A 23,250-nucleotide genomic window follows, 5' to 3' on the forward strand; every position below is an offset into this window, starting at 1 on the left:
CATATGCCAATGACAATATCACAGTACACTTATCTTTAGAGGTTAGAGGTAAAAATAAGTTACAATTTTGAAAACTTTCATCTTTTACTTAGAGTTCCTTTCCTTTTCTAATACAGGGCTACAGTTTTCCTCTTAGTATTATGTTGCTTAGTGCTATTTTGGCACTATTCCCATGTGTACCCTGTGGTTCCATGAGACTGAACTTTGGGGACAAGTGTTTACTCAGCCTCTACTTGTGAAATGAGGTAAAGAATAACATCAGCATCATAGAGTTGAAGTGAAAATTCTGTAATATGTAAAAACACTTTGTTATACACTTTAAATATATTTAAAATTGAAGTGGCAAGCATCCACAATATTTTCTTATTCCTGGAGTTGCCAAATCCTGTATCTGGATATTTTTAAGCATCATATCAAGGAGACTAAGAGGTTACTAAAATGTCTGTCTCCCACATTCAAAATGTTTTTGTTTTTGCTTCTTTCCTAATTGTTTCTTAGTTTAATTTAATGCTCATTTGTCTCTCAGAATTCTAGTATGCTGTATAACTGGATATAAGTGAAATATGTTTTTAATATTAATTATTGATGCAACATAGTATTTTTAAAACATTTACTTATTAATGAACAAATAAATGTACAAAAGCATCACTCTGGCACATGTGAAATCATGTGAAATCAGGGATCTAGGGATTTTTTAGAGTCTAAGATTTTATTTACTGTGCCACCTCCTAGGTAATGGTATATAATCTTAACAAAATAAATGGAAATTACTGGAATGTTTAGTTTTATATTTTAGCAAATTCGTTTTTTTCAGTCATCAACTCATTTTTACATCTTTTGCTCCCAGAGGACCAGTAGTGCTACTGGTAAAGTGCATAAGTTATCATGAGCAAGGACCTGGGTGCGAGCCCCCAGACCCAAGGGGCAATTTCATGAGTGGTGGACTAGGCTTCATGTCTCTTTTTCTCTCCTTATTTCTCCTCCTGTTTCTGTCTGTCTCTATCTTAATTAAAAAATAAATAAGGAAAAATATCACCATGAGAGGGGTAGAGAGCACACGTCACCATCCACTACTATCTTGGGTCAAGCCCTCTGTTCCCCACTTGCAGGGGACAGCCTTGACAAGTAGTGAAGTAGTGCTGCAAGTGCCTCTCGCTTTCTGTCCTTCCCTATTTCTCTGTCTCTATCAAAAAGAGAAAAGATATGACTGTTTAAAGCAGAGGATTTGTTGTGCAGGCACTGAGCCCAAGTGATAACACTGGTGGCAATAAATAAATCAAGCAAACAAACAAAACAGCTGTGTATATGACCTTTCTCTGCTCTTATCAAACTTTATTATAATTGCTGGCTTATTTGTTTTTCAGCTAGACTAGAGGGGGAAGCATGTCTGATTGTGCTTTCACTCTTTGCTTATGGCATCACTCAGAAACAGAAAATTATTTATTTCATGAGTGGGCATGGAGCCTTCTCTCATATGAATGACTACTTTCTAGGCAGAGCTCAGAACAAATGCTAATGACATCCTACCTCTGATTTCCTCTACTCAAAGATCAGGCTGCATGTGATATTCTTCCACATGTAAATTCAATAGAGAAATGTGAATATGTGTGCAATAAAACCCTCTAAGGCAATTGGCACTTTTGGCAAGACAGTTTTATACAATATGTAGATAGAAATGGTAATATGTGTAAGGGGCTGGGAGATAGCACACCCAGTAGAGTGCATGCCATACTGAGTGTGAGACCCTTGGCTCAATCCCAGACATCTCATGAGAGCACCATGCAACTTAGAGAATCTCCATGGATGATAGAGCACTGCTATGGAGTCTCTGTCTCTCTCTCTGTCTCTCTCTCTCTGTGTCTCTTTCTCTCTCCCTCTCTTTTTCTTTCTCTCTTTTGCTGTATGTGTGTGTTTGCTACTAGGATTATTGCTGGGCCTCCATGCTTGCATAGTTCCTTCATTCCTGGTGGAATCCCCAATTTTTGGTTTCTAAGATAGAGGATGACAGAGACAGAAAAAGAGTTAAGAGAGACACTGAAGTATCACTCCACCATTTATGAAACCTTTCCCATTCAAGTGCTCCCATGTGTGCTATGCTGGGTGAGCCATCTCTCAGTCCCTAAAATTAATGTATTTATAAGATGTATAACTGGCTGGGGCTGGGCAGTGACACACCTGGTGAAGGGAATGTGTTAGCATATACAAGGACCTGGGCTTCAGCCCCTAGTCTGTACCAGGAGGGAAAAGCTTCATGAGTGACAGAGTAGGACTGTGGATGTCTCTGTTCCTCTCCAAAATCCACTTTTCCTCTCATTTTCTCTGTCTTATCAAATAAAATAAAGTTTAAAATATTTTTTAAAATGTGTAACTGATTCTTTTTTTTTTAATTTTTTATTTAAGAAAGGATTAATGAACAAAAACATAAGGTAGGAGGGGTACAACTCCACACAATTCCCACCACCCACCACCCAATCCCCATAATCCACCCCCTCCCATGATAGCTTTCCCATTCTCTAGCCCTCTGGAAGCATGGACCCAGGGTCATTGAGGGTTGCAGAAGGTAGAAGGTCTGGCTTCTGTAATTGCTTCCCCGCTGAACATGGGCGTTGACTGGTCGGTCCATACTCCCAGTCTGCCTCTCTCTTTCCCTAGTAAGGTGTGTCTCTGGGGAAGCTGAGCTCCAGGACACATTGGTGGGGTCTTCAACCCAGGGAAGCCTGGCCAGCATCCTGGTGGCATCTGGAACCTGGTGATTGAAAAGAGAGTTAACATATGAAGCCAAACAATTTGTTGAGCAATCGTGGATCCCAAGCTTGGAATAGTGGAGAGGAAGTGTTAGGGAGGTACTCACTGCAAACTCTAGTGTACTTCTGCTTTCAGGTATATATTTTGCAGTAGTTTATGGATACATGTGCACATAAGCTCTCTCTCACAGAAACTGGTGTATATCTAGGTTATGGGACTTTGTTAGAAAGTGAACTACCTGAGATGAAATTAGAGTGTACTATAAAAGGAAAGGTCTCACCCGAGTAATGTGTAACTGATTCTTACTTAAAAGACAGCCTTATCAACTTGGCTAGAATTTGCCCTTATGGTACATATTAATATTCAGTGGCTTATTTTTCATTGAATTTACTTATTTTGATGAATGACGTAAAGATCTTAAGTAGCTGTGGACAATTAGTAAAATTGTGCTAACTTTTATCAGTTTATTTACTTTTTATTGATTTAATAATGATTGACAAGACCATAGGATGAGGGTATAATTCCATACAATTCTTACCACCAAAGTTTCATATCCCATCCCCTCCATTGGAAGTTTTCCTATTCTTCATCCTCTGGGAGTATGGACCAGGATCATTATGCGGTACAGAAAGTATAAGGTCTGGCTTCTGTAATTGCTTCTCTGCTGGACATGGTGTTTGCTGGTCCATCGATACTCCTAGCCTATTTCTCTCTTTCCATAGTGGGTCAGGGTTCTGGAGAGGTGGGGTTCCAGAACATATTGATGAAGTTGTCTGTCTAGGAAAGTCAGGTTGGCATCATGGTAGCATTTGCAACTTAGAGGCCAAGTAATGGAGCTGGAGGGTTGACATCGCATGCCTGGTGTATCTGGACACAATCTGAAGTAAGATATGTCCAAGTGTTACTGGTTGCATTCATCTGGTTGAGATCAGCAAATGCAGTATCAAATGGTATGGAGAGAAGCATGAAGACGAATGAGCCACGCCCCAGAGGCTTCAGGATTGGGAGGAATATGGGTTTTATAGAGAATGGGAAGGTTCCTGCTGTCTTAGATTTTAAGAAGGCAATGGATAGTTATTATTATAACCAAGTTATATGGGAATTTGATTTACTTTGAAAATCCCATGGTTAGGATTTGCTGCAGTTTATTCTTTTTTAAAAAATTTTATTTTTATTTATTTTATTTAAGTGTGAGAGAGATACAGAGAGGAAGACCAGAGCACTGCTCAGCTCTGGCTTATGTTAGTGCTGGGAACTGAACCTGGGGCCTCCAAGCCTCATGCATAAGAGTCCTTTGCAAAACCATTATGCTGTCTCCCTAGCCTTGTAGTTTATTCTTTATAGTGACAGCCATAGTATCAAAGTCTTTTACAGCTGTTTAGTAGTTATTTTTCATTTGTTCTATAGTTGAAATTCTTACTGATTGATCAGTATCTCTGATATCTGAGCCCTTTCTCTTTTTCATCGACAACTTAGTAACCAGCTTTGATTCAACTCAGTGATTATGAAATCTATGAAAACTGTGACAGTAGTTTGGGAGGCAGAATGTAAAAATCATTTTGTTTTCCATATGTAGTTATTTTCTTTCAGGACATGTAATTTGAACCTAATATTCTGAGTCTGTAACATTGAATCATTTAAATGGAACTTCATTATGTTTTAACAAATTCTTGTCATTAAAAACAGATTATTTCACTAGAAAGACGAGTGATTTGGTTTTACTAGCATACTCATACATTCCCTTTTTCTCTCTCTTGCTTTTCTTTTTTCCAGTGAGCATGTTTTTGAACACGTTAACACCGAAGTTCTATGTGGCCCTGACAGGCACTTCCTCATTAATATCAGGGCTTATTTTGGTAAGTGGTGAATTATTCATATTTAACAAAATGTTTATTACTAATGTACAATTAAATGCATGTAAAGTTGTATGTTACTATATGTATCAGTACAAAATCTAGAATTTAGAGACTGAGTTTATGGTGACTGCCTTACAACATATATGTTTTGTGTGTGTTAGGAGCGGGACTTACAACCCTCCCAATATTTTTTTTTCCTTATTTTTTTTTATTAGTGATTTAACGTTGATTTACAAGGTTGTAAGAGAATAGAGGTCTAATTCCATACAGTTTCTACCAACAGAGTTCTGTGTCCCATCCTCTCCAATGGAAACTTGCCTATTGATTGTCCCTCTGGGAGTGTGGATCAAAATTCTTTGGGGGTGGGACTGTGCAGTAGCGCAGCAGGTTAAGTGCACATAGCGCAAAGTGCAAGGAGCAGCGTAAGGATGCCGGTTCAAGACCCCAGCTCCCCACCTGTAAGGGGGTTGCTTCGCAAGTGGTGAAGCAGGTGTGCAGGTGTCTATCTTTCTCTCCTCCTCTCTGTGGTCCCCATCCTCTCTCGATTTCTCTCTGTCCTAACCACCAACAACAGCTGTAACAACAATAACAACCACAACAAGAGCAACAACAAGGGGAACAAAATGGGAAAAATAGCTTCCAGGAGCAGTGGATTCATAGTGCTAGCACTGAGCTACAGTGATAACCCTGGAGGCAAAAAAAAAAAAAAAATTGAGGGGGGTGCAGAAGGTGAGAGTTCTGACTTTTATAATTGCTTCTCCACTGGACAAACATGTTGGCAGGGTGATCCATACCCCCAGCCCATTTCTGTCTTCCCCTAGTGGGGCAGGGCTCTGGAGAGGTGAGATTCTGGGAAGCATTGGTGAGGTCATTTGCCCCAGGAAGCAAGACAGAATCATAGCATCTGCAAGTTGGTGGCAGAATAGAGGAGTTGGGAGGTTGACATCTCAGGCTTGGTGACTCAGTTAGAGGAAATCTGCTGTAATAGGTCAGGAGCAGCATAAAGTGGCATGCAGCACTGGCAGCTTTGATTTAGTTGAGGCCAACAGAGGCATATTATAACAGGGTAAGGGATCAGAGAGAAGGAACAGAGTCCCAGTGGTTGGTCCAGGACTAGGAAAAATAAGGATCTTAAAGAGAATTGGAGGGGTTCCTTGTGGTCTTAGACGGAGTTTAAAATACAAGTAGTTAATTATTATTATAACCAAGTTAGTTGGAAACTTGTTTTTCTTTGAAAATCCATTGGTTAGGATTTATTAGGAAAAAAATTGTGAGGAGTTGTACATTAATTGTGTTTGAGGGAAAAACAAAATGTGAATAAAATTAAAAGTAAAAGAATATGATTTTGTGTCAAATAGTGTGTCTAAGTTATATAATAACTTAGTAATGGGGCCAGGAGGTGGCATACCGACTAGACCATGTGTTACAGTGCACAAGGAGCAAGGTTCAAGTCCTCAGTTTCCAGCTGAAGGCTTGGAAACTTCACCAGCTTCCTTTCTCTTCCCTTTCTCTCCCCATTTCATCTCAATTTCTGTGTCTATCAAAAATAAATAAAATGTTTAAAAATAATAATACTCAGTAACTCAGTTTGGATAAAATGTTATCCTATTTAAAATAAATTTTAGATACAATCTAGATTAGTTGAAATCAGTTTCTTTAAGTATATTGACACGGATTTGTCATCTCTAAACATTTATTTTTCTTTCATATTTTTTCATTCATTTCATATTCTTTTTTCTTTAAATTTATTTCCATATTGCCTACTTAAAAATTTTCCACAGGAACAAAAAACAGTATCCTAATTCTCATGGTTCCATTAATTTATGCTCTAAAGTAGTTAGGGGTTAAGTTATAAAGCACATTGTTTTTATTTAATTCAAGTGACCTAAATAAGGCCTAAACTCTAAGTAAGTTTAGAGTTATTTCATATTAGAGTGTAACTAATACTATAATGAGATAACCCTCACAGACAACTACCATAGTGGTCACAAAGTCTTAGCAACATTTTACAATTAGGCTACATTTTTTTTGTGTGTGCTTCATTTCTGTGTATTCCACATATGATTGAAACCATCCTTTAGTTGTCTTTCCCCTTCTCACTTCACTAAGCATAAATACCTCAAGATCCACTCATTTTATTCTAAAGGAAACAATATTATCTTTTTTTAATTGCAGAGTAATACTCCATCTAATATATGCTTCTTTATCTAGTCATCTGCCTGTTGATGGTCATCAACAGACTACTAGACTACTTTCAGTTTTCAGTTATTGTAAATAATGCATCTGTGAACATTGTGGTATATATTTTACTTTGAATTAATGATTTTATGTTCTTTGGATGTATACCTAGGAGTGGTATTTCTGGATCATTCTTCCTTACTAAACTCACTTTATTTAAGGATTTGCTGGTTTACATGGTTGTTGTCAAAGGGGTACAGTTCCTCATCTCCCTAAGGTGGATGTCATCACACCCAGCTGTCATCCTCCTTGAACCTAAGGCACTATATGTTCAACCCCCTTGGCCTCACTCCTTTGCCCCCCTTGAGTCTTTGAATCATCTGCAAAAGACCTCAGTCCATTAAGGTTTCACCCCACATTATTCCTTGCTTGTGTGTCTTAGATCTCACCTACTAGTGAAGTTAACCTGTATTTATTTTGCAAAAGAGAAGGTTTTATTGTTTCTTACATATGAGTAGTTTTCCATTATTGTCTATATGTACAACAATATCCTTAAATACACATCTGTTGGTGGGCACTTCGGTTGCCTCTAAATTTTGACTGTTAAGAAAAATACAAATAGTGCTGCCATGAAGATGGGCATGTATAGATTTCTTTGACGTTTTTGTGTTCTGTGGGTAGATGCCTAGCAGTGGGATTGCTGGATCCTATGGTAGATTCCTTTCATCCTTCCTTCCTTCCTTCCTTCCTTCCTTCCTTCCTTCCTTCCTTCCTTCCTTCCTTTCTTTCTAAAAAGGAAACACTGACAAAACCATAGGATAAGAGGGGTACAACTCCATACAGTTCCCACCATCAGAACTCTATATCCATCTCCTCCCTTGATAGCTTTCCTATTCTTTAACCCTCTGGAATATGGACCCAAGATCACTGTGGGATGCAGAAGGTTGAAGGTCTGGCTTCTGTAATTGCTTCCCCGCTGAACATGGGCATTGACAGGTCCATCCATACTCCTAGCCTCTCACTCTCTTTTCCTAGTGGGGAGGGGCTCTGGGGAATCGGAGTTCTAGGACATATTGGTAGGGTTGTCTGTCCAGGGAAGTCTGATTGGCATCATGGTAGCATCTGGAACCTGGTGGCTGAAAAGAGAGTTAACATGTAAAGCCAAACAAGTTGTCGACTAATCATGAATTTAAAGGCTGGAGTAGTGCAGGTGAAGAGTTGGGGGGGGGGGTCTCTGTTTTGTAGATAGCTAGTAGACATATTTTAGTTATATTCCAAAGGACCTGTGACTATACTAGTTTTTTTTTTTTTTCCTGAGCCTGAAATCTGATATGCAGGTGGATCCCATTTATTGTCTGGGGAGATGATGTCATGGCTGGAAAAAGGACCAGAAAGCTGGATCAGGGAAGACATTAACTCCCAAATATGGGAAAGGGGTATAAATATTGTTGACTGTAAACCCCACTGATTTGATGTGATCTGATCTGGGGCCCATATTCAGCTTAGGAGCCTATGTGACCTCTGCATCCTTCTAGATCTGAGCTCACATTCTGTGGTCATCAGTAAGAACATTCCATGCTGTCCCAGTATCAGGAACCATCTTCCTCAGGTGTGGCATAGAGTATGTTGTCCAGCCTCCCTTTGGAGGATGGAACACTTTCCACCGTTATTGATCCAAGTTGAGGGCAAGGTCCTATGGGGGCCCACAAAGGAGTCTATTGTGTTGTTTCTGATAGAGATGACTGGTAACTATGGAGAGAGGGATTTATTTGAGGTCTAGGCCCATCATGTCTGTTTGGGAATCTTAGGACTCCTTAAATAGGTCCCCAGCTGATGGGGTGGCCTAATAGTGACTAAAAAGTCATCGTTAAAGTATGCCAGTCCCTTGCCCTTATTCAGCTTTTGCAGTCCTTGCTTTGATAAGGATAGCTTGGGAGTGAGTGAGGGAAGTATAGTAGGAAATAGGTGAGGAGGGTATCTAAAGCCTAAGTAGACACTATTTCATTATGAATTTCATACTGACTCACTGTAGACTATTGTGCTTTCAGGTATATATTTTGCCCTAACTCAAGGATACATATGAATATATGCCCTATCTCATGGGGCCTGGTCTACATCTAGGTTTTGGGACCTTGTTAGGAAGTGAACCACCTAGAATGGAATGGGATTAGAGAATCATATGAAAAGAAAGGTCTCACCTGAGTAATGAGGCTAAAGGGTTGACATTCCATGCCTGATGTCTCTGTACACAGTCTGAAATGAAGCATACTGAGGTGGTACTCATTGTGTTGATTAGGTTGGGATCAGGAGATGCAATATCATTTGGTATGAATTAAGAGAAGCATGCAGGAAAGTGAGCCCCACTCTAGAGGCTCCAGGACTGGGGAAATAGAGGCTCTATAGAGGAAGCGGGAGATTCCTACTATCTTAGGGTTTAAGAAGGCAGTAGATAGTTATTGCTGTAATCAAATTATTTGGCATTGGGTTAACTTTGAAAATTCCATTTGTTAGGATTTGCTGTATCACACACAACATCACCATAATTTATGTCTTTTGATATTATTTGTATAAAGCTCTGCCACCGGTTCAATTTTTCCCCTCTCATATTAATTAAAGGGTGATTTATATGACTACAAATTAGTAGGAGTGTACATAAACACCATTTCCACCACCAAAATACTGTGTTCATTCACCCCTTAAGCCCCCACCCCCACCCCATGAAGCTGAACATATACCCTCACCCTTAACCCAGGGTTTTTACTTTGGGGCCCTACTCCAAATTCAGTCAAATCCTGCTTTGAGTTTCCCTCTCTGTTCTTCTTTCTCAACTTCTTTTTATGGGTGGGATCATCCCATACTCATCTTTATCTTTCTAACTTAGCTCACTTAACATACAAAGAGCTCAGCAAACTTAGCAACAAAAAGCATATAACTCCCATCAAAAAATGGGCAGAGGATATGAACAGAACATTCACAACAGAGGAGATCCAAAAGGCTAACAAACACATGAAAAATTGCTTCAGGTCACTGATTGTCAAAAAAATGCAAATAAGCACAACACTGAGATACCACCTCACCCCTGTGAGAATGGCATCCATCAAAAAGGACAGCAGCAACAAATGCTGGAGAGGCTGTGGGGACAGAGGAACCCTTCTGCACTGCTGGTAGGAAAGCAAATTGGTCCAACCTCTGTGAAGAGCAGTCTGGAGAACTCTCACCTTCCATATGACAGTCTGGAGAACTCTCACTTTCCATATGACCCAGTAATTCGTCTCCTAAGGATATACTCCCAGGACTCCATAACACCCAACCAAAAAGATATGTGTATGCCTATAGCAGCACAATTCATAATAGCTAAAACCTGGAAGCAACCCAGGTGCCCAACAACAGATGAGTGGCTGAGAAAGCTGTGGTATATATACACAATGGAATACTATGCAGCTATAAGAACAATAAACAATAAATACTATGTGGCTATAAGAACAATAAACGCACACACTCTGACCCATCTTGGATGGAGCTAGAAGGAATTATGTTAAGTGAGCTAAGTCAGACAGGTAGGTTCATTTCTAATATTCTAAGGAATCTCCATACTGTTTTCCATATGGCTGACATTATTTACATCTCCACCAACAGTATAAAATGATGCTTTTAAAAAATTTCTTCTTCACATAGCTCTGATTACTAGTCACTGTAAAAATAGAAATCCTGAGTTCGATCTTTGGCATCTCATGCCCCAAGAATGATGTTCAAGTTTTCTTCTGTGAGCTTTCTCTCCCCCTCTACCTTGTATAAATAAATAAATAAATAAATAAATTTGTTAAATACAAATAAAACTTGCAATATAAAAAACATAAAGCCACATTTTATTTTAAAAGACATCTTTGGAAATATTTCTGATATAATAAGTGAGGAAAAAAGCCAACTATTTATGAATATAGTCTGAATCACAATTCTGTTCAAAAACCAATAGTTTTCTATGATTCAGAAAGGTTTTTGTTTGTGCATTCCTCTCACAGATGTTCATATAAGTACATTATCTACGTAGTACTTACTGTACCAGATACTGATCTAAGAGCTTAACATGGTAACTCATTTACTCCTTATTACCAGGTATTTGCTAGTTTTGTCTCCATTGTCTTTATATATAAGCTGCATATATAATGAATAATAAAATAAGTAACTGGGAGTCAGGCGGTAGGTAGCACAGTAGGTTACGTGCACATGGCGCAAAGCCCAAGGACTGGCGGAAAGATCCTGGTTTGAGCCCCTGGCTCCCACCTGCAGGGGAGTTGCTTCACAGGCGGTAAAGCAGGTCTGCAGGTGTCTGTCTTTCTCTCCCCCCTCTGTCTTCCCCTCCTCTCTCCATTTCTCTCTGTCTTATCCAACAACTATGACAGCAATAATAACTAAAACAATAAAACAACAAGGGCAGCAAAAGGAAGAAAATAAATATTTTTTAAAAGTTTTTTTTTAAAAAAAGAAAGTGAGTAACTAAGCTTGGATCAGAGCTGGCAAACAGTGAAGCAGGATTTCAGCCTATGTGGTCTTATCTTAGAACCTGTGCTTTTATTCTCAATTTAAAATATCTTTCTTTGTCTCTCACTCTCTATCACTCTTTCTTTTTATTTATTTTTTATTTAAATTTTTTTCTATTTATTTATTCATTCCCTTTTCTTGCCCTTGTTGTTCTATTGTTGTAGTTATTACTGTTGTTGCTATTGATGTCGTCGTTGCTGGATAGGACAGAGAAAAATGGAGAAAGGAGGGGAAGACAGAGAGGGGGGGAAAGACAGACACCTGCAGACCTGCTTTACCGCCTGTGAAGTGACTCCCCTGCAGGTGGGGAGCCGGGGGTCGAACTGGGATCCTTACGCCTGTCCCTGCACTTTACGCCAAGAGTGCTTAACCGGCTGCACTACCGCTCAACTCCCTCTCTCACTCTTTCTTGCTTTCTCATTCTTTTCCCTTTAATGTGATGGGCCAGAAAGAAATTGAAAGAGGAGAGGGAGATAGAGACATATGGCATTGCTTCAGTACCCATGACACTTCATCTCTACAGGTGAGAACTGGAAACTTGTACCCAGGTCCTTGTGCAAGGTAACGTACGCTCAACAAGGTGCACTACCATCTGGCTCCTCAATTTCCCTCTTCACATCTACTCAACTTCCAGGTCTTCTTTCCACTCTATCCTTGGATCTCATATCCCAGCAATACTGCTTTTGCATTAACATATAAAATAAATAAAAGTTTAAAAATAACTGACAATTGGCATGTTTTCTGCTAGGTACCACTGTCAGTTGAAGACCAACAATATTTTTTTAGAGTTTTTTATTATCTTTATTTATTTATTGGCTAGAGGCAGCCAGAAGTTGAGAGGAAGGGGGAGACAGAGAGGTTGAAAGACAGAGAGACACCCAAAGCCTTGCTGCACCACTTGTGAAGCTTTCTCCTTGCAGGTGGGAACTGGGAGCTTGAACCCAGGTCCTTGCACATTTTAACATATGCACTCAATCAGGTGCAACACCACCCAGCCCCCTCCAACAATGAATTTTCTGTACCACCCACCTTCCACTTTATCGTTTGGGTTCCTGTGACCACATACCTACACAGAGAGTTGTCAGCCTTGTTTACCCTCAACCTGTTCTGTCTGTCTTCTTGGCAAACATTTCCATCTCAGTTCAGTTCCAGCTCTAAGAACTGTACCTGTTAACTCACAATTACAATCCAGTCTTTCATCTGCTCTAATCCAGTCTATTTGCAATACCCTCTGTAAGCAATGTTTATTTCAATAGAGAGAATTTCTGAGTTTGCTTTGCTTTTGAATGTGGTAAGGCAGCTATGTAGAAAAAGAAACATTTAATTATCTCAAACTGTTGGTAGAATTGAGAAAATATATTTTGAGAGCTTGTTTGGAGGTTCTAGCAGGGGAATGGTTCGTCTCTATTCAGGGAAGGCTGTCCTCTTCAACCTAGCGCACAGCTTCGGGAGGGACACACAAGGAGCGGTGAGGGAGGAAGGGGACACTCGCCTATCCAGCCAGATCAGTCGAATCAACCCTGGCAATCAATGGGGTGACAGATGTCACAGCCAGATCGTCCTCAGATCCGAGAAAATGTGTTTTGTATTGATATTCATGCATAGTCTGACATGCATATGAGCATGCTCCTACACCATATACATATATGTTATTGAATATGAACAAACACATCTAGAGTGTCCTGTGATACTTTTAGAAATGAGAATAAAGAATAGAAAAAGATGGTTAATAAGTAGGAAATAGCTTATCTAGAAGAGTACACACCTTCCAGGTTATTCCCTACACATGACCATTTGAGTTGATAAGATTAATATACATAGCAGAAATGAATAAGGTGAACATATTAATGGAAGATAATACACAAAATAGCTGTTACGACTTTTTTCAGTTTACATTTCAGCTCAAATTGAGAGAATTATAAGTCGTGCTGAACTAGAACTCTCAAAAACTACCCATGTTAAATCAACAAAGACCTAAGGACAAGGCAGCATCTAGAAAATTTATGACTTGCCCTGGTAATCTTATGAGGTAAGGTAGTATAAGGACTAGAATGGTGGTGCACCTGGTTGAGCACATACATTACTGTATCAAGGATCCAGGTTGAAGAACTTGTTCTCCACCTGCAGGGAGAGTGCTTGGCAAGTGGTGAAGCAGTACTGATAGTGTGTCTCTTTCTCTCTCCCTACCTCTCAACTTCTCTTTGTTTCTACCCAATAAATTATTTGAACAACAACAACAAAACTAGAATAGAAATTTTCACTGCTTTGTTTCCCATAAGGGTGCTAAGAAGATGGATGGCAGCAATATGAATAGTTTTCATTTTAACAAACTCATAAGAATGGGCCACTTAGCTAAGAAAGGAAGACTACAACCTTCTTGGGAGGAGACTCCCCCCCCTTTTTTTTTTTCAAGTTTACTATCATCTTTAGGTCATATATGGTCAGTATAGGACATGAACCAATACTTAGCACAGTTATATTTTAGTTGTGTCATTCATTGTCTTTGCCCTCTCTACTATGTAAGTTGCTGGAATACAGGGACAGGGACATATTTGTGTTTTGGTATATATGTAATACTGGGATGATTCACTAAAGCATTTTTGTTGAATGCACTGACATTCAGTGAGTAAATGAATTAATTGTTAGAGTTGTTAGCGGTACTTATTTAAAGTATATACTCCTAGCACTAACTGAACCAGAATTTTGAAAGTAGGAACTGGCAGATAGTCTTCTATTTGTATAGGAGGAAATTGGTCCATATGGCACACTGGTCTTCATGACTTCACCCAGGGTGAGTGGCCCTCCCTTCCAAATCACAGTAATTTAATGCCATAAGGAAAAAAAAAAAAATCTCATACTGTGACTTTACAGACACTGAAATGGGGAAGGATCTTTTGATGTTACCTTGAAGAGAATCTTACTGCTCTATCTGCTGTCTGTTTTTAAAGCCTCAGCAGTAGTAGGTCACCAGGAAAGTGTGAAATAAGAATACTGGTTTTTCACACAGTCCCCTCAACTTTTTAGGGAATGAGGTAGCTGAGGAAGGATGAGAAGAGACCAAGGTAGCAGGAGGCCAAGACCCACTCTGTAGCTCTTCACTGTTCCTAAATAAACCATATAGGAACCAAGAGTTAAAAGAAAAACAAACAAACAAACACCTGCCAGGAGGAATTGAGAGGCTTTTTAAGTTTTCTTAGATCATTTTATTGTGCAAATGTTGATCAACACCTGTGACAACAGTTACATGATAGGTGTCAGCCAACTTGTCATCCAACTTGTCATCTTCCTCTAACATATGTCACGGGGTATCCAATCTCTTTCCAACCCCTTCCCACTTCCCTCCTTTAGAGTCTTTGTATTAAAGAATGCAGTGTGGGGCTGTGTGGTGGTGCACCTGGTTAAGTGCATGAATTACCGTGAACAAGGACCCAGGTTCAAGCCTAGTCCCCACCTGCAGGGGGAAAGCTTCACAAGTGGTGAAGCAGTGCTGCAGGTGTCTCTCTGTCTCTCTCTCCCTCTCAACCTCCCCCACCCCTCCCAGTTTCTCTCTATCTCTATAAAAAATAGTTTTTTTTTAAAAAAAAAGAATTCAATGTTTTGGATATAGTAAAAATGGCATTTTTGTGGGGTTCCTGGAATCAGTGATAGTGGCTTGATGGTCAGACCTTCTGGGCTGATGCATAAAACTCCATTACACCGAGAATAGGTGAAAGAGCACAAGCCCTTAATCCTGCAATCGGCTTCCCAAGCATTCCCTTCCAAGGGAGAGTAGCTTCCCAAGAGAGTGGATTCTAAAGAGAACTCTGCTTCCAATGCTCACATCTTAAGTAGTTTTCTTTTCTTTCTTTTTTTTTTTTAAAGTTTTCAATTCACTGCAGTTCATTTCTTTTTTTTTAATTTAAGAAAGGATAAATTAACAAAACCATAGGGTAGGAGGGGTACAACTCCACACAATTCCCACCACCCAATCTCCATATCCCACCCCCTCCCCTGATAGCTTTCCCACTCTCTATCCCTCTGGGAGCATGGACCCAGGGTCATTGTGGGTTGTAGAAGGTGGAAGGTCTGACTTCTGTAATTGCTTCCCCGCTGAACATGGGCGTTGACTGGTCGGTCCATACTCCCAGAGTCATCAGGTTCCAGATGTCATCAGGATGCTGGCCAGGCTTCCCTGGACTGAAGACCCCACCATTGTGGCCTGGAGCTCTGCTTCCCCAGAGACCCACCCTACTAGGGAAAGAGAGAGGCAGACTGGGAGTATGGACCGACCAGTCAACGCTTAAGTAGTTTTCTAATCTCATACTCTAATAGTCTTTTCATCTCTAGTTGTTAAGTTGTACACTAATGCAATCGAATCTGCTCTAATCTACCTTAATTTTTGTTTATTGGCTTTAGCAGGCATAATTAATCACATGTTCCTAATGTGTAGGTATTTGCTGCAATAGACCATAGCTAATTCAAAGTTTCAGTCTGCATTATCCCTTTTTTTGTTTGTTAATCGCAGCACTAAGTGAGATCATTTAGTATTTGTCCTTCTTCTTTTTGCTTATCTCATTCAAGTTAAGTCCTTCAAGTTCTATCCACACTGTAACAAAAAGAGTTCATCATTTATTACGGATGAATGATATTCCATTATGTTTATGTGCCACAAATGTCTGGTTTCATCTGTTTTGGGCATTAGGGTTGTTTCTGAATTTAGGCTGTTATAATTACGAACAGTGCTGTTGTGAATATAGGTTTACTAAATATCTCCAGATATGTGTTTTTGTGTTCTCTGCATTTTCCCTAGGAGAGGAATTGCCACATCATACAGTAAGTCCATTTTTAGTGTATTTTTAAATTTTTAAAAAGTTATAAAATTTAAATATTGACAGGATCCTAGGATAGGAGGGGTACAATTCCCACTACCAGAGTTCCATATCCCATCCCTTCCCTTGAAAGCTTTCCTATTCTTTATCCCTCTGGGAGCATGGACCCAGGGTCATTATGGGGTGCAGAGGGCTGAAAGTCTGGCTTCTCTAATTGCTTCTCCACTGAACATGGGCATTGGCAGGTCAATCCATACTCTCAGCCTGTTTCTATCTTTCCTTTGTGGGGCAGGGCTCTGGAAGAGATGGGGTTCCAAGGTACATTGGTGAGGTTGTCTGCCCAGAGAAGTCAGGTTGGCATCATAGTAGCATATGCAACTTGGTGGCTGAACAAACATTAAGATATAAAGCAGAACAAATTGCTTAACAATAAGGAATCTAAAGGCAAGAATATAGCAAATGAAATTTGGGGTCTCCATTTTGGGAAAAGCTGGTAGGTCTATTTTAGGTATATCCTGAGGGGTCCATGACTTTACTAGTTGTTTTCCTGAGCCTGACAGCTAACGTGGAGGTGGACCAAAGGTATTATCTGGGGAAATGGTATCAGAGCTGGAAATAGGACTAGAAAGTTGGATCAGGGCAGAGAGTAGCTCCCACATATGGGAAAAGTATATAGATATTGCTAACTATAAAACCCATCGATCTGATCTGGGGCCCATATTCAGTGCAGGAGCCTGTGTAACCTCAGTATCCCTGTAGGTCTGAGCTCGCATTCTCTGGTCATACTAGGAACATTCTAGGCTGCACTCATTGCTGGACCTATCTTCCTCAAGTGGCAGAGTATTTGGTCCAATGTCCCTTCAGAAAATAGGGCATCCCTACCATTGTTGATCCACATTGACAGCAAGGTTCTGTAGGGGCCCACAAAGGGGTCCATTATGTACCGTAAAGCTAAAGTATACGGTAGTTTGCAGTGAACCAATAAGTGCAGCAATCAAGTAAAAAGACCTAAAACAAACACCATAAATTACTTACTCAAATGGTTTCTACTTAGACCCAGATACTCTCCTCACCTACTTTCTATTTCATTTCCCTCATTCACTCCAAGGCTACCCTTGTCAGACAAGGTAAGGACTACAAAAGCTGGATCCTTAAGGGCAAGAGACTGGCATATTTTAATGATGGCTATTTTGGTTACTACCAGGCCACCACATCACTTGGGGCACTAGTCAGGGAATCCTGGGATTCCCACACAGTCATGATGGGCCTAGACCTCTAACAGATCCCTCTTTCCAATGTTATTGGTTATCTCCATCAGGAACAACATTTTTGGTGTTTTGAGGAATCTCTAAACCACTTTTCACAGGGGCTGGACAAATTTATATTCCCATCAACAGTGTAGAAATGTTCCTCTTCCCCCAGCCCCCCCCCCCCGAGTTCTTACTCACACTTTTTTTTCTCTATATTTTAAAGCAGAGTACTTCTCAGCGCTGGTTTATGATAATGTATTGAGTCTCAAGGATGAAAACTTTTTTGCATAATAACTATGCTATCTTCTCAGCTGTCGTTTTTAATGTATGAGATTCTCATGGATATGAGGTAGCATCTCACTGTTGTCTTGATTTGTATTTATCTGATAATTGATGGATTTGAGATAATTTAATAATAGTAATAATGTCAAAATATCACCTGCTTTTATCCCTTTGTTGCCTTCTTCCCCGTGAAACAGTTTATATCACTCTTTACATTCCAAAATAGAAAGTATCTCTCCATTCATTCATATTCCTTTTCTCCCTATCTCAGAGCACCAAATGATAGACTGTCTTTTTTTTTGCCTCCAGGGGCTCAGTGCCTGCATTACCAATCCATTGCTCCCGGAGGCCATTTTTTTCCATTTTTGGTGCCCTTATTGTTACCTGTGTTGTTGTTGTTGTTATTGTTGGATAGGACAGAGAGAAATTGAGAGAGAAGGAGAGGCAGAGAGGGGGAGAGAAAGATAGACACCTGCAGACCTGCTTCACCACCTGTGAAGCGACAACCCTGCAGGTGGAGAGCCGGGGGCTTGAATCAGGATCCTTAGGCCGGTCCTTGCGCTTCGCACCATGTGCGTTTAACCCACTGTGCTAATGCCCAACTCCCAATAGACTGTCTTTTTAAAAAAACATAGTTGAGGGGCTGGGTGGTGGCTTACCTGGTTAAGCTCACGTTACAATGAGCAAGGACGCAGGTTTGAGCCCCCTGCCACCACCTGCAGGGGGAAAGCTTTGCAAGTGGTGAAGCAGTGCTGTGGGTGTCTCTCTGTTTCTCTCCCTCTCTATCACCCCCTTCCCTCTCAGTTTCTAGCTGTCTCTATCCCATAAATAAATAAAGATAAAAAAAAACATAGTTGATATCCTTCCTGGGCTCTTAGCATTTTACCATATCATTTGTATTTTGATCTTCAGCTCCTTTTCCCACTAGATCTCTATATTCCATCTCTCTCTCTCTCTCTCTCTCTCTCTCCCTATATATATATATATATATATATATATATATATATATATATATATATATATATATATATATATATATATATATATATATATATATATCTTCCACAAATGTATATAGGTATCTTCTCATAACAAGCAAAGTGAGCACATTTTTCACAGACCTGCTATTAAGCCATATCTCAAGAAGTTTCAGGGCCACCATTCAAGCTTCCAACCACTCCTTTTTCAGTCTATCCATTCATGCACCAGTACATCCACTGAGCCATATAGTTTTCCAGTATTGTGTGTTTAACACAATTTTATTTTATTTTATCCATTAGATAATTGAGCCCAAGAGAATGCGGAGAGTTAAACAAGGTCACACAACTCAACTACTATGATGTATATTGAGGTTTTTACTTCTCAGCTAGATGGTAAGGGTCACTGTTGTCTTCCTCGATACCAAGCAAATTGATACTTTGGATTCCTATCTACATAATCTGATCTATATAATCCTTGAGGTGAACCATGATTAGGAAAAGAGGTTACTTGAGAATAGGAATCGACAATTATCTTTTTAAGATTTTTTTTAAGAGTTTATAGATTTCTCTGAAGGTTTTAAAGTGTTTTGTTGTATGGTGGCAAGTCTGTTAGACTGCTAGCATGTCAAGGACTGATGCTAAAGTCTAGATTTGTTTACGTGAGCTTTGCTGTTTACATTGTAGGTTATGCACCAAGGAGGAGAATTCAAAGTGACATCAAATATGTGTGTGTTAAATAACACCATCTGGCCATTTGGATCTGTGAAGCTTTTCTAAAAAACTGTAGGGTGCTGGCCCAAAGCCTGTCATGCTCCAGGAAGAGGGACAGATTGTTTTGCTAAGACCCTGCATTACAGACCATATTTCAAATTTAAGAATGCTTCAGGTCCTTGCCTTTTATTCCTTTCCTTAGTGATTTACTCAATACATATTGGAAAGGGCAGGACAATAGTGCACCCAGTTGAGTGCACATGTTATAGTAGGCAAGGACCCAAGTTCAAGCCCCCTGTCCCCACCTACAGAAGCTTCACAAGTGGTGAAGCAGTGCTGTGTCTCTCTTTCTCTCTTTTTTATCTCCCCTCTTGATTTCTTTGTCTTTATCCAGTAAATCAAATAAATAAAAATAAAAAAAAACATGCTGAAGCCTGGGCTCCAAAGTATTGGGGACATTATTATAAAGAGTGGACAAAGGGTAAGAAACTGCCATCTATTACTTTGATAGAACAGGCCTGAAAAAACCCTCTTTTCCCCTCCTCACAATTGCACAAATAACAGTCTTCATATAGTCTTTTTAAAATTATCTTTTTATTTATTTATTTATTGGATAGAGACATAAATTGCGAGGAAGGGAGAGATTGAGAGGGCGAGAGAAAGAGACATCTGCAGCACTGCTTCACCACTTGTTAAGCTTTCCCCCTGCAGGTGGGGAGCAGGGGCTTGAACCTGGGTCCTTGTGCACTGTACAGTGTATGCTCAACCAGGTGTACCACCACCTGGCCCTACTTCATATAGTCATTACTGAGGCCTATTATTCCTACATTAGAAATACTGAGTGGAGGGGTTCTGGTGGTAGCACAGCAGGTTAAGCACACGTGGCACGAAGCACAAGGACCGGCGTAAGTATCCTGGTTCGAGCCCCTGGCTCCCCACCTACAGGGGAGTCGCTTCACAGGCAGTGAAGCAGGTCTGCAGGTGTCTCTCTTTCTCTCCTCCTCTGTCTTTCCCTCCTCTCTCCATTTCTCTCTGTCCTTTCTAACAACGACATCAATAACGACCATAATAACTACAACAACAATAAAAAACAAGAGCAACAAAAGGGAAAATAAATAAATAAATAGTTAAAAAATTTTTTTAAATAATTTAAAAAAGAAATACTGAGTAGAAAGCCTCTAACGTATTTCAAGGGAAATATTTCATTAATATGAGTCATTTACATTATAGGGTGAATTTTCTGGCCATATTTGATAGATTACTTCTGGATAGTTTTTGATAGCTAAGAAAGGAAACAGGAGAATGGAGTTAGTGGGTGCTTAAAGTAAAACTTTAAAAAGAAGAATGTAGGTTATATCTGTCCTGTTTAAATGAGCAAGGGAGTTAGAAAAAGATATCTTGTTACAAACTCTGGCAAGATTAGTGGCATGTAGCTGGGCCTTCAAGCTAAGCAGCTATTTAGTAGCTGTGTGAGATATCAGATCAAAACAACTTAATATATGAAACCTCCTCTCTAAATGAAGACTATACATTTATTCAGGGTCCTTTTAGTGCAGCTGTTCTGTGATTAACAGCTTAAATAGCTCTTGGCTCAGGAAATAGCAGGGAGAATAAATAGGTGATTGAGTGTATATGGTACCTTGAAGAAGACTCAGGTTTAAGCCTCTAGTCTCTAACTGTGGAGAAGGGGAAAGCTTCAGAAATGGTGAATCAAGTGTTGTAGGTGTCTCTCTTTCTCCCTCTCTTTTCCCCTCCCCACTCAGTTTCTCTCTATTCTATCAAATAAAGGGTGGGAAAAAGAAAAGGAAAAACAATGGTCACTGAGAGAGAATGGTTTCTTATACAAGTACCCAGCCCCAGTAATTACCTTAGTGGGAAAAGTATACATATAATATATACAATATAACATATAATTTATATAAAACACATTATATGTAATATAGTATATTATATAATAATAATTGTTCTAAGGTGTTTTTTTGTGATGCATATAGGCCTTTCCAGGACTAACATGTGAGAGATATTATTGGTCTGTGGCATCTACTTCTACTAACCAACCACTTTTGTGTTCTGTAATCCTAGAGCATAATTTATGCCTGGTGTGGAACATTTTCTCCTGTGTGACTGACTAATGAGTTAAGGCCTAGCAGTTGCCCAAGTAGCATCAGAACATGGGTGAGGCAAGGCAAACTCCACAATTGATTGATAGTCATTGCAGTTCTATGACCAGTGTTCTGGGTTCTTTGGGGTTTATTTTCTCTTCTGATAAAAACAGAGCCATGAAGGCTTTCTTTAAGTGGTCAGAACTATATAGTGAAGAGGGCCCTTTCCACAGTAACTTCCAGGGCTTTTAGTTAATAACCAGTAACAAACAATACATTATACTGGCCTGAGCTGTAGACTGGCCAGAATAGGAGAGCATCCTTGCATTATGTGAGGTGTAAACATTATCAGCATAATAAAGGTGATTTTGTTGTAACTTCTGAGAGCCAGCTCTGTAGCAGGTATTGAACTAGGCTTTCTACATGGTATTGGGAACTTGTCTACAAGAGGTATGAAAATGAAAGAAACTTGAAGATCAATAATAAATTTGATTCCTACTTACAGTTGTACAAATTGATGCTCAAATGAATTAACTCCCTTATCTAGAGTTACAGGCTTCCTTCTGGATAGTTTATAAACTTGCCATTCTTATACTTTCTTCCTTCTTTGAACAGGATTTCTTATTGCCAACTTTCTAAATGCTATGAATTAGTCTTGTCTACTCCTGACTTCATTTTATATTCTCTGATGTCTGCTCAACAAAATAAATAAACAAAAAATGTTTTAATATGTGATTATTTATAGTCAGTGGTAACTCCTTGGAATTAAATCAAGATGTTTTCCAATATGAAGTAGAAGTGGAAACATTTAATTTGGCATAGTTTCATTTTTGTTGTTTAAAGATGTCCTTTCTGTCTTTTAAATAAAATTTTGGTAGCACATAATAGAGAAAACATTAACTTTAACAATAGCTCAAAGATTATTCTAAAGCTGATAATATAATTATATCTTTACAAAATTAGTATTAATTTGGAGCCGGGTGGTGGCATACCTGATTGAGCGCAGTTACAATGCGCAAGGACCCAGATTCAAGCCCCCAGTCCCCACCTGCAAGGGGAAAGCTTCACAAAGTGGTGAAATAGTGCTGCAAGTGTCTGTCTCTCATCCTATCTATCCCTCCTTTCCCTCTCGATTTCTGACTGTCTCTATCCAATAAATAAATAAAGATAATACTTTTTAAAAAAATTAGTATTAATTCTATTAGTTTGTATTCTCCATACTATTGATAGTATAAGAATATAGTATAGGGAATCGGGCAGTAGTGCAGCGGGTTAAGTGCAGGTGATGCAAAGTGCAAAGACCAGTGTAAGGACCCTGGTTCAAGCCCCCAGCTCCCCACCCTGCAGGGGAGTCGCTTCACAAGCAGTGAAGCAGGCCTGCAGGTGTCTTTCTCTCCCCCTCTCTGTCTTCCCCTCCTCTCTCCATTTCTCTCTGTCCTACCCAACAACGATGACATCAATAACAACAACAATTATAACTACAACAATAAAACAACAAGGACAACAAAAGGAAATAAATATTTTTTTAAAAAAAGAGAAGATAGTATAATGATTCTATAAAACTCTGGGAAATAGCTGATTCTGAAATTTCTTCTGCATAAAAATTTTATTCTGTCCTAAAGTTTTGTTTTTTAGAACAAAATTATATGCACATATTTGTTTCCATCTCATATGCTTTATAAGTTGCCTATCTCTGTGAGATAAGTTACCACATCCATCACCAAAGTACCAATATCTATCTACCAAAGTCTATAGGGTCTCCTTCACCCTTCAACTCATGTCCCAATCTCCTTTGGTGT

General features: G+C 39.4%; 1 protein-coding gene across 6 annotated transcripts in view; it reads left to right on the plus strand.

Moving 5' to 3' along the window:
• Positions 1-23,250, plus strand: part of ST7 (suppression of tumorigenicity 7) — a 339,787-nt gene that overhangs the window by 173,523 nt on the left and 143,014 nt on the right. For all 6 annotated transcript variants that reach the window (XM_007525439.3, XM_007525440.2, XM_016189276.2 and 3 more), the window contains exon 2: positions 4,519-4,601. In XM_007525439.3, coding sequence (XP_007525501.1) covers positions 4,519-4,601 — 83 coding nt within the window. The remainder of the gene's footprint in view (positions 1-4,518; positions 4,602-23,250) is intronic.

The sequence above is a fragment of the Erinaceus europaeus genome, chromosome 8 (assembly GCF_950295315.1).
Source record: "Erinaceus europaeus chromosome 8, mEriEur2.1, whole genome shotgun sequence".
NCBI classification, from domain to species: Eukaryota; Metazoa; Chordata; class Mammalia; order Eulipotyphla; family Erinaceidae; genus Erinaceus; species Erinaceus europaeus.